Source organism: Oryzias latipes, chromosome 10, assembly GCF_002234675.1.
Source record: "Oryzias latipes chromosome 10, ASM223467v1".
Lineage (NCBI taxonomy): Eukaryota > Metazoa > Chordata > Actinopteri > Beloniformes > Adrianichthyidae > Oryzias > Oryzias latipes.
In genome coordinates, this window is record NC_019868.2 from 15667993 (window position 1) to 15680199 (window position 12207).

Below are 12207 nucleotides of genomic sequence, written 5' to 3' on the forward strand. Positions count from 1 at the left end.
GTATTCGGAAATAGCCATAGAGATAGTTACCTTAATCTAACAAGAAAAAGTGCAGATCATATGCTACAAAGGGTCCCATAACAGGCGATAAAACAATGTTAAGGGGACTTTTAGCCTTTTCAAATCTGGCACCTGTGCATATATTTTTCCTTTTCACATTTTTCTAATCCTAACCACAGGCCAAAAAAAAGGTTTTTGGTCTAAATCCTTGGTTTGACCTTTCAGTCAAGAGTTTGCATTTACTTACCCTGCAGATATGGGTTGAACTGCCCAAAAAAGCATGAATAAGAAGCTAGCTGATAATTCTGAACTGCCAGTGAGAGGGAATGTGAGCGTGCAACATTTACTCCTTCTGTGATGGGCATGCAATCTGTCCAGGTTTTACACTACAGATTCCCTAATGACAGCCAGGCTCCAACCCTTCTGTGACTTACCGCAGCACAAAGCAAGAACAGAGGACTAGCTTAAATTCTCAACACATTCTTTTTTTTTTGGAACAGGTCGGGTCTACGGCCATTGTTCTGCAATAACACGGCAATGTCACAATCTAAAACCTATTTTGTCATGAATGACCATGCAGCTATAACATTAGAAGGGCTTGTTGTTGTTTTTCTGCTCATTAAAACTTTGACTTTTTTGGGGGGGGTTGGGTGATGAACATTTTTTATTATTCCAACATAAAAAATTGTCAGAACTTTTGTTAAAATCTTAGGCTTCTTTTATTTAGCAAAAGCTATAATTGAAGCGGTTGGATACTAAGCAATCTATTGATTCACATTGTGAGATTCTTTTGATTAAATGGTTTGGAAGAACAGTTTATAAAGCTAAAAATGTTACACAAATCCTCTGTATGCACCCCACGTACACACGTCCAGTACATTCAAATATGCACATCATACAGGTCAATTCAAATACAGCTGTTTAAACCCAAAGCAGTTTACATTACGATAGATTATTAGACAAATATGGTCAGCTTGCATTCTGTTGGAGGATGTTGGTGCTTGTTTGTTAAAGAATCTGGTGCCTTTGATGTTCCTAACTAAGGCTCTGATCACTCCTCCATCTGCCTCAGTCTTACAGTTCTGCTTGCCAGGGAGCATTAGGCATCTCTACACATGCCCAAGGACAATGACTAGCAAAGCTGTGTGAATAATGACTTTGACCATGTAGAAGAAAAAAAATAAAAGTCCAAACTGTGCATTTCAGTTTTAAAACAGATAACCTTTTGTATGTTTATGTCTGGCAGAAAATCCCCAATGGTGTTTCTTTTCCTGTGACAATGGTAACGCTTGGAAGTGAATTATGTAGAAAAAAGATTTAAAAACAGGAAGTCTGTTTGAATTGTAACATTCCAAAACAGAAACTCTGGCAAAAGATGTTTCTGTTTGCATCCTGACTTGTTTCCAGAGACAAGCTAATGCTTTGCTTATTTTCATATTTTTGTCTTAGATAAAACACAATTTAGTTGACACTAGTATATTGGAGCTAAAATGCCCTGCTTAGTGAGTATAGTTATATCAGAAATAAGTCAGATTAGAATTGATATAATTTCTTGAAGAGTAAGGTTCTTGTGAAATCCCATAACTCTTTTCATCCGCGTGTGTCTGCTTTTAGAGTTAAAGAACAGACATGATATTCTTCATCTTCAAACACTGTCATCTGAAAAATGATAACCAACTTGACAGAAATGGTGTCTTCTGCACATGAAAAATGTGTTCACAGAATGCTCTTCACATGCTGACAGAGGCTGAAGGTCTGATCTTTATGTTGACTTTTATACCTTATAGAGATATTAAAAGTGGCGTATATTATCTCCCCAGTCAGAAAAGCAGTGTCAGTTCTTGATCTCAGGATACTGACTCAGATATTAACTAAGAATAGAATAGAATATTAATTTGTAATAGCAGTTAACTGAAAGAAGCTTCATCTACTAACAAAAAACATGAAAGTGTGTTCCTGAAGATAAAGATGTTGGCTTTAGTGTACAAATACCGGTGTTTACATCACCAACTGGGTTTTGAACAAGGCAGCTGCTGTTCAGCTCTCCCTTTGAAGAATGAGTCAAATGCTGTAATAGCAAGCCAACCAGATTCAAAACAAATGGGTGAGAAACGTAACATTTTTGCTCATAAAAGCTGCTCCTTGGCATCTCAAGCAAAAACAAGCTTTATATAATTTTTGCACATTTTAGCATAGTCTGCCCATTCCAGGTTTTCACGTGTGCAACTTTGAGACTTCTTCAACAGAAAAGCCATTGATTTCATGGAAAACAGTTACATAACGACTATTTTAATTTGGGTAACGTTTTTGCAGATGATAGTGTACTTTATGTCAAATCAATATTTTAGTGCAATAAATATCGCAGTAGTGGAAGTGGGGAATAAAGCAGATGGCTCGGTCATTGAGGAAAGTGAAAAAAGAGGTGGCAAGCATGTGCTGCAGTCCTTCTGCATTACAATTGATTGGCTGGTTTAACCAGCGCAGTGCTGCTCACTCAAGCTCTAAATAGATGGATAAATTCTCTCTTGCCCATATCTCTTACTTGCTTCTTATCTTAGCCACCTTAATGCCCTTTTCATTGTTGTTTTAAATTGTACTTTTTTTTTCTTGCTTCAAAATCCTCCGTTTTGCTCCCAACGTCTACATCAATTCTTTTTCCATCTGTTTTGAATCTATTGTTCTCTCTACCTTTTTTTTCTATTTTTTTAGTCATCCACTTCTACTCTTGTTTACACTCCCTACTTCATCTAAGCAACTTCAAATTAGCTCTAATTGTTTCTATTTCCCCAAAACGTTTAACCGATTCAATGGAAAGTAATTTTTGAGAGTATTTTTAATTGCACAGATTTATCCGTTTCAGAGTCGAGGTCACACAGGCATCTCATCCTCCTTTAACCAGATAAGATCTGGTTTTTCCTCCATCCATCTACTATAACATTCTTCTTGTCCCCTTCATCTGTCATTTCTTCACATCCATGATGCCTTTTCTCAGCTATGGAAAAAAACATGCTTTTACTTCATCCCTGAAAGATGAAGGTAACGATGGCTTCGAATTATCATGCAATAAAAGGCATGCACAACACACATTTCCCCTTTTTCTGCTTTTGGGATATGATAGCAGGTTCACTTACAAATGTGTTTTTCTCTCTGTCTTTCTTTGTGTGTCTATCATGCAGAGTAAAGAGGAAGTGTGTCTGTCAGTGACCTAGGAATTTTTTGCCTGCAGGCTTTCTAAGCTTTACAGTTTTATTGTTAGGCTGGTTCATCTTCTTGAAAGATTTAGAAAGATTTTCCCTATTGTCTGTCAGCTCTAGTCGTATAATGTCTACAGTTTTTATGTCATCTTTCGGCTGATTGCTGAGGTTTCCCTGTGGAATTAACATCAGGAAAAAACTCGCCTCCCAAGTTGTGGGAGATGAAAGCGAGATGCTTTTCCACATTAGATGTCCTCTTTGACTTAAACAAAACCCATTAGGCCACTAATATTAAATGATGTAATTCTAATAACTTTTAGATCATTAAGGTTTTAATGTAAAAAAATGTTCTCTGTTTAAATTGCCTCTACATTTAAAAAATATTTTACTAAAGACTTGATCTTTACATTTGATTTAAAACTAACTTTGCCCTCTAATCTTCTTAGTGGCGATCCTGGACAATGACAATATGCCAGGGAGCATCAGGCATCTGAGACTATAATTATTATTATTAGCTTATATTATATGTTGTAATTGCAGTGGCGGCTTTAATAGTAGCATCAGTCTTGGAGTAGCAGTAAGGGTAACAACACAGCAGTGGTAATAATAGCAATCGTAGTGGTGGGACTGCAATTGGAATACTAGTTGTTGCAGTAGTGCCAGGAATAGTTGCAGTAACACTGGTAGTTTCAGTTGCAGTAGCTGTAGTAGAAACTTTGGTAGTTGTACAGTATCAGTCATAGTAGAAGTGTTAACAAAAAGTGATAACTGTTGTAGTATTTGTAGCACTTTAGGTGGTAAAAGCAAAGAATTTCCTGCTCCTAAACTATCACATGGAGTTTAAGTAAACAGAAACTTAGCTTCATGTTATTAGAATTCCTCTAATTTTACAGATAAGCAAAGAAACAGAAACTGTTTAGAATTAACGCTTAGGGTAGTGCTGAATATTAATCACTCACAGAGTTTGGTTAAAGGTAACATTTTTTGCACAAAGAGACCATAATTATTGTTATTTGTAGGCGGTTGGACTGCTTGTTGGACTCTAGTAATTACTACCTATGCCATATCCTTGTGTTTTTAGTTACCTTTGTTAAATAAGATTGCTAATCTTCTTTTAATTGGCATCTATTATTGAAAACAAAAGTGACAAAATCTGTAAATCCACAATTTGACTCTTAAATGTGGACTCAATTTCTGCTTAAAGGGCCGGTTGCTCTCTTTTTGTTGTTTTTGCCTTTGTTCCCTGCCACTTTAGCAACATTTAAAGTCAGTCAAATGCAGGTGGGGTTGCGCTTTTAGCCTCCAGTAGAGGACACTCTTTTGAGTAAATGACCTTGCTTTGATCCTTTTTTACCTTGGACATCAGCCAACCTCATTGTTCCACTAAAAATTGATTTGTTAGAAAATGCTGTTGATGCTTGGAGAGAGTAGTTCTTATTGGTTAACTTACAGATCTCACAGTTTACTTCATGCATGTTTACTTTTCAGTCTTTCCCTCTAAGCGATTGCTTTTTGCCGGCTTCAGCTATTAGAAAGTGGGAGTCTGCCATCTGTAAAAATAACAGAACAGCAGGATTTTTCACTGCATCAACCTGGCACTGCTGTGCTGACATTTCCTGCCCTGCGTGTTAGTACTCTTTTATTTTTGCACTTTAAAAGTTACAATTTTTTGCCTCTTTTCTCGCTTCAGGGCCAGATACCACCAAGGACCCATGCCTGAGGCTTCACTGTCCTCCTCACAAGGTGTGCGTGAGCCATGACTTTCAGACTGCCATCTGCATCAATCAAAAGCAACCTGGCCACAGGTAGGAGCCAATTAAATGTATTGTTTATAAATATAATCTGTGAATTTTAAGGTGCTTAGTACAAGTTGCTTATTTGCAAATGGAAAAAAAATATCTTTTTGCATGCCAATAAGTTTATATTTAATAAAATCCAATATATTTTTAGATAATTAACATTAGATGTCTAATTTTGTAATAAACAAGGAAAAACAAGACTTAGTTTGGCTTTAAAAAAATTAGCAATACCACTTAGGTGGTTTAGTCTAGTGGTTTAGCAAAGCAGTTGGTCTTTTGTTTGCACTTTATTGGTTAAATTCACACATACTTATGTACCGAGCTAATTAAATTTAATTAAGCTATCTGCTTTGCTACTGGACAAATTGTCTTTTAAGTTTTCTTTTTCAGTTAATTCTTTTTCTTTTTCCATTTTCCCCTGACTTATCTATGCCCTGAGGTTTACCCGTCAAAAACTGTAGATTTAATCCTTTGCTTTCAGTTGCATTAATTACAAGTTCTATGTATTGCTGAAAATGTCCAATCATTCACATGGAATTTGCATTTTCCCCAATATCTTCACTCCACTGAGGCTACATTTCTTCATTTTTTTTAACACCATGACTGACTTGATTGTTGTAATTTGACTTTTTGTTGTTAGGCTGTACGCTCACTCTGGATTGCAGTCTTCATATCAGTTTTTCAACTACTTGAAGGATCCATGTTTACAGCAGGGTACAACTGAAGGCCCATTAGTGGAGTTTCCCTTGTTATTTTAAATTAAGATCCTATTCAATCAAATTCCGTGTAGATGAGAAAACACAGAATTTTTTCTAGGTGCTGATGCACAGCAGAGAAATATGAGGTGAATATTTTTATTGATTATCTGTCAACACTTTTCTGTGTTTCCTAGAAGTGTTAATCAAACATGCACTGCTTTAAGTGTCAGATATCACTTGTCAAATTCACGCTTAAATTCCAAACCTGTAGGCACAAAAAAAAAGATGCTTTCAGTGTGTCAATGAAGATTCTCATTCATCCAGGTGATGTTGTCTTGAAATGAGTTTTGGCTTCTTATTGTTTTCTCTTCTTTGAGAACTCATCCAAGTATCTTCATCAGACTCTTCAGTATTTCTTTACAAGCTAAAACATTATGATTTACGAGGCAAAAAAAACTGATACAGAGACGATGACTGCTTTAATATTACACCTCTTTCATAGTGTTTTTTAGTTTTTACATCCATTTCTCAGATTAGTAATACTTTTTGTCTACTTCTTTTGGGTTCATTATGATTTTGCATGTATTTGTATATTTTATCTTTTTTAAAAGCTTTGTGGATTATATTGGTGTCTCTGTGATTTTTATCTTTCTTTTAATCTATAATATATACTGCACTGTAAACCCGAACGTTCAGAGTAATTAAATATGATGAGTAGCTAATACTCAAAGACTTAAAAAAACTCTTCTAACTCAATCATATAAAGTTTGTTCAACACATCCCCTGTTTTGAGTATATGTAACTAATAATTTTTAATTTAAAATAAAATATGTTTAAATTAAGTAAATTAAACTTAAAAACATAATTCAAGTGTAATATATAGATTTAAGTATTGCACACTGTAAACCCGAACGTTCAAAGTAATTAAATATAATTAGTAGCTAATACTCAAAGTTTTCAAAAAAACTCTTCTAACTCAATCATATAAAGCTTGTTCAACACATCCCCTGTTTTGAGTATATGTAACTAATAATTTTTAATTTAAAATAAAATAAGTTTAAATTAAGTAAATTAAACTTAAAACATAATTAAAGTGTAATATATAGATTTTAGTATTGCACTGTAATTAGTACTGGATTTCTTATCTCTCTTGTTTCAGGTGGTGCATGCTCTCAAATTTTTATTTTTATTTTTCTAAATATTGTAGCAACCTGCAGCCCCGCCTTCAGCCCCTAAGAATCATGGGAAGTGGGGAATCTTGGTGTGAAAACCATGAGTGAGGGGGCTGGAAGCAGAAGTGAGATGCATGCTGTTTGCCTGTTTGTGTGTGTGTGTGTGTGTGTTCAAATAATTGGAAGAAGCGGGCAGAAGCAAAGGTTCCTTTGCGCAACAGAAGTTATTGTTTGAAAATATACTTCTTGTAGGAATAAAATTTTAATATGAATTTAAAAGTTTATTCCTTATTTTAAATTAATAAATGTAGAGAAAAGTACTTTTATTAGTTTTATTTAGGCATTGCACAGAAAGGAGTGAGTCATTAATATTGTTAGGCAGGTGTTTACAACATTTTGCTGTACAATCTAAAAAGAGCATTTAGGCTGTAGTTGGAAAGATAAACTTTTTTCCATTGTTCTAACTTAATTATTTGGTTTGGTGAAGATAAATCTTTTTTTTAGTTCATTCAACTTAAAAATAACATGTAGTTGTCTGATGTAGTTATTTTTACTTTCAATCAACTTAATTGAATTAAGTTGGTGTAACTTTGGTGTAAATGCACCATGATGTCATAACGTAAGGCAGCGCAAGGAATTATGGGATACCATTTTCTTTGCCAATCTGGGCAGATTGGGGTTTAGGTGTGCGTTTTTGTCCATGGTTTTTGTTGTGTAGCTGTTTTACTCTGTTTTAACTAGTAATTTAAACTATTATTTTTATTTCTTTCTGCACCATAAGTTAGAGTTTGGTAAAGGATGATGACCAACCCCGTAGAGCACAAAACAGTGTATGTCCCTTTATTAAAGGCAGAGTTCACAATGGCTGAGCTCTTGTCTTGAACAATATGACATTGCTGGGTCATTCATGTCTTTGATGTGAATAAATCAAGGTCCAGTAGTTGAAACTTTAGAAAAATGAGCCAATGTATATTGTTGCATATCTTTTTTCAGTTAGACTAACTTATCAATTTGAGTTGAATAGCCATATAAACTAAGTTGCATAAACTCAATTCAATTAGGTGTTACCAACTGAAGTAATTCAATTAAGTTGGATCAACTTTTTTTCTTTTTAGAGTGTTTTAAGTTACCATTACTCTATTTTTTAGGCAATCATTTGCCTAAAGAAAATAAGTTTTGAAAAGCATGGTTTTGAGTTTACTGACTCAAACAAATTGATTATCCCTGTACAAGAAGGTAACTAATATATATCGAGTTCTGTTAAGATAAAATTGTTGTTTTTCCCTATTTTTTTAAGTTATGCAAACTTATTCTTGTGGCTTTGAAACTCAAAACTGCGAGTCATAGTGACTGATGACAATTAAGTTGTCTTAATGTGTAAATGTAAGTAATATTTAATGCCAATATTTGACTTGCATGAATTGACACTTTTAATTTAACTGTTATAAAGAAATACAAGTAGCACACAATTAAATCATTTATGTTGTGGAAAACTCAGACTTTTTAGTTAATCAACTCAAAAAAATTGTGGCAAATGATTGCCTTAATTTTTTTAAGTTCTGGTAACTTGTTCGGGTTTACAGTGTGATCGTATTTCTTTCTTTTTTTTTTTTGACCAAAGCCTTCTGTCTTTTTTTTTAATCATTTTGAAATTCACCGCTTAAACATGCAGTCCAGAAAAGCATTGTTTTTTTTTATTCAATACAGGTCAAAAATGAACTCAAGAAAACAAAATAAAAAAGAAATACATGAATAAAATTTCATAAATACAGTGAACAAGAATGTCCATTTTGCCCAAAACTGATTTCTTTCATCTTGATTTGAGGCTAACATAGTAACTCACATCTTATGACTTTGGAGAGTTTGAATCTTCAAATGCTAATGTTTTGTTACTTTTTAGTTAATAGTCTTTGGTCCACTGAATGAATCAGTTTTTAACATTTAATATTTACCCAATTGGGTCTAAATATTTTTTGCAGTTTTGCATTATTTTCAGAATTTTCTTCAAAAATGTTGTCAGTTTTAACCTCTTTGGTCATTGAATCCACATGCTTAAACATCACATTTTAGGTTATATTAACACAGTAGTTAATTATTCTTTACTACAGCCTTGTTTAGATGGTTAGCTAAAATATTAGCTCAGGTCATAAGAGGTTGATAGGTTTAAAGTTCAGGTTTTAAGCCATTTAAAGTTTTATAAAACTTAAATAGCAGTCTTTCTTTATTCTGCATTTTGGATTGTATCAAAAACACTTTTTTAAGGGGATTTATAACAGCTGTGATGAAAGTGATCTTCATCAAATTACACCTACAAAGAATTTAAAGAAGATTATTTGTTGGTGAATTTGGTCGTTCACCACTCAATTTAATACGTTTTGATGTTTACAGACAATCATAATATGATTTGTTTAGATAGCATGAGTTAGTCTCTTTTTAATCATTTCCCTAAATGTAGCAATGAAATTACCCCTAATAAACTTTTTTTATTGATGTTGTATAAAAAGTCTGACTTTATTTTTTTGTTAAAGTTCTGCTTTCCAGTGACATCCGTGTCGCATCTCATCCAGCAATTTTCTTCAATTTGTCCAGAATTCAGTAAAAAGACAAGTTGCCATGACATCCCCACCTGTTCGCTTTACTGTTCACTTTCCATAATTTCTTTGTCCTGACATTCATTTCTCTGTGAAGAGTCTGTTTGGCTCCAGTTCTATCGCCCCTGCTTGATGGATCAGGAGGCAGCAGGGTGTTCAGCGAGAGCACTTAGACAGAAAATTGCAACAAGATTTGGATCAAACATAATTACAGTGGTTATTGAAGAGGCCTCCTCAGACCAATTGGAATCTGCTTCATCTCAGGCTCATCTCCTCCAATAACACTTTCTGCTCGGCTCAGAAGGTTATTCTCCTAGTTTAGGTACTTTTAATGTCTGTAAAGCCATTACAGCATTTATCCCTGCATGCATAAATAGATTGTGCAATTGACTAGATATGCTGTACAGTTTTTTGGCCTTTGGCAGTGCAGTACTCTATTTTTATTTGCTTAGGGGCCATTGTTTTTGTAAAATAGATAAAAGGCTTTGACATCCCTAGTCATGCAGTTTCTCCTTTTCTCTATTTGTCCCAGTGTGAAAGCCAGAAAAGGCAGCGTAAATCCCAAACATCGATCCGAAGCCGGGGCTCATGGGAAATGCAGGCTTTGTTCAGCCTTGAAGACATCGCCTGTTTGTGGCTCCGATGGACACAGTTACTCCTCAAAGGTCCGATTTTCAATATATTGTTTTGACTTTTATCTTTGGTCTTTTAAAATTAAAACCGTCTGCAATCGTCTCCTGGCACTTTTTCTGATGTGAAATGTTATCATTGCATTGATTTCAACCTCACACAAATGAACACTTTCTGTATGAGAAAAACCTTTGTGATCGATCAAGATGACATTGAACAGGTAGTCTAAGTTAAGACTAAAAATAAATCAAAATAAGTGTGCATCATTTTGACTTCACAATTTTGCTACCAAAGGGGAAAAAATATGTTGAGTTTGTGGTGTTGTATTTTACTCAGTTCGATTCAGAATTCCCAGAATTGCAATCTGAGGCATCAATTAAAGGTGTAATTTTGTCTTGGGGAAACCAGTGGTGCATCAAATGATTGTTTTTCCCTCTTCTGTCAAACATCCAAGCATTACCCATGTGTTTCAGCTCAGCAGGAATTAAACATTTTTATTTTCATGACAAACCCCTAAAAAAAGAAAGGAGAGATGTTGGTCCTCATCCTCTTCAGCAACAATTATAGGGATTTCATTTGGATCACTGAAGACAGCTGTTGGTTTTAAAATCAAACTATTACAGTTGTGGTAATGTGAGATGACTTTTCTTTTTTTGTAAGAAAAATTGTCTTGAAGAAATGTCTCTATAGTCTTTCCCCAACTTTCACACAAACAATTCAAGCTGGTTTATTCTATTTAAACTTCTGCAAATGAGTTTAGGGACTCATAACTACAGAGTGATATTTGTTTAGCAAACCACAAGGAGGAACAACATTACATATTAACACCATTACTTTGGTCAGTAATGAGTAGTTTAATTACTTTTGGCAAGCCTCTATCAATTATTCAAATATCAAACTTATTATCGGAACAATTTCTAACACACATGTCCCTCATACATCACAAATGTAAAGTGTTCTTATCTTTAATTATGATGACGGCTGAGGATAAATTGAATTGAATAAGAGATGGGCAGATAGTCACACAAACACATATCTAACATCACAAAGGCAAATCTTTTTAAACTGAAAAGAGGTCTTTTATGAAGCTGTAAATTTATGTGATGTACTGCTGCCAAAGAGATGCTTTAGTTTGTAACTATTATTAATTTTATCCAAAAATAAGGTGAGCTTGAGTTTTTAAAGTCCCACTCTGATCATCTCCTTTCAAAGTGTCCCCAGTTGTCTTCAAATTATGATTATGGTGTTTTCAGCCAGAAACAAAAAACCTGTCGTTGTCTAGGACATAGTTTCTGCAGAGCAGCAGTAGTTCATTAGAAATTTGACTCAGAGTTGTGAGCGGGATTGTTTGCACGGAGTTAGGCCGCTCCATTTCCCCCTTACAACCCTAACCTAACATTAGCAGTGCAACAAAAAGAGCAAGCAAAATTGGAGCAATCCAGTCGTACAGTTAAGAGCCAGATGGCAGCTCGGACGAGGAAAACAAAGATGTACATGGATCTATTTCTCTGCAAGTGGATGCATCAGAATGGAGCAGAGCAGGGAGCTTGTGGCCTGCCGATTGTAGCTTCAACGTCACAAATACAAGCTTTTTTCAACAATATCTTTTTTATCAGTTCCTGATTAACAGGGATTTGAATAAACAAATACTCAGAGATGTGATTTAAAGCTTAATTTTCTTCATACATGTCCTCAATCATGAGAAAAATGCCACAGGAACATGTTTAAACACCAAAAATACAATTTTTAGCAGAGTGGGACTTTAAAGGGATAGTGAATTGTGCTTGTTAGCAGCAAGAGTTCAGGTTTTTACTTTTTTTTCCCAATCTTTAGACTTTCCTCATTACTTTTGTTTTCCTCCATGACATTTCTCAGCCGAAAACTGACAAGACTGGAGATGGATTCAGGTTGAAGAAGTTGTTCTTTTTAACAACTTGCTTTGCACGAGCTTGGATTGTGCTGAGAAGAAACAAGAAGAGGCACAAAAGAGGCAGAAACTCCCTCTGCTCTCTGTGATCATTAACTTGAAGGAGTTCAGTTAGTTGGGGGAATGATGGGTCCCTGTGGTCCAACTTCAAATCTGCTCACCAGGGATCTGGCGATTCTGAGTTTATTCATATTTC

The 12207-nt window shown here is 34.8% G+C and overlaps 1 protein-coding gene across 1 annotated transcript in view; it reads left to right on the plus strand.

The window, feature by feature from the left end:
* Positions 1-12207, plus strand: part of spock1 (SPARC/osteonectin, cwcv and kazal like domains proteoglycan 1) — a 140057-nt gene that overhangs the window by 107215 nt on the left and 20635 nt on the right. The window contains exons 5-6 of the mRNA XM_011480201.2: positions 4885-4999; positions 9987-10119. Coding sequence (XP_011478503.1) covers positions 4885-4999; positions 9987-10119 — 248 coding nt within the window. The remainder of the gene's footprint in view (positions 1-4884; positions 5000-9986; positions 10120-12207) is intronic.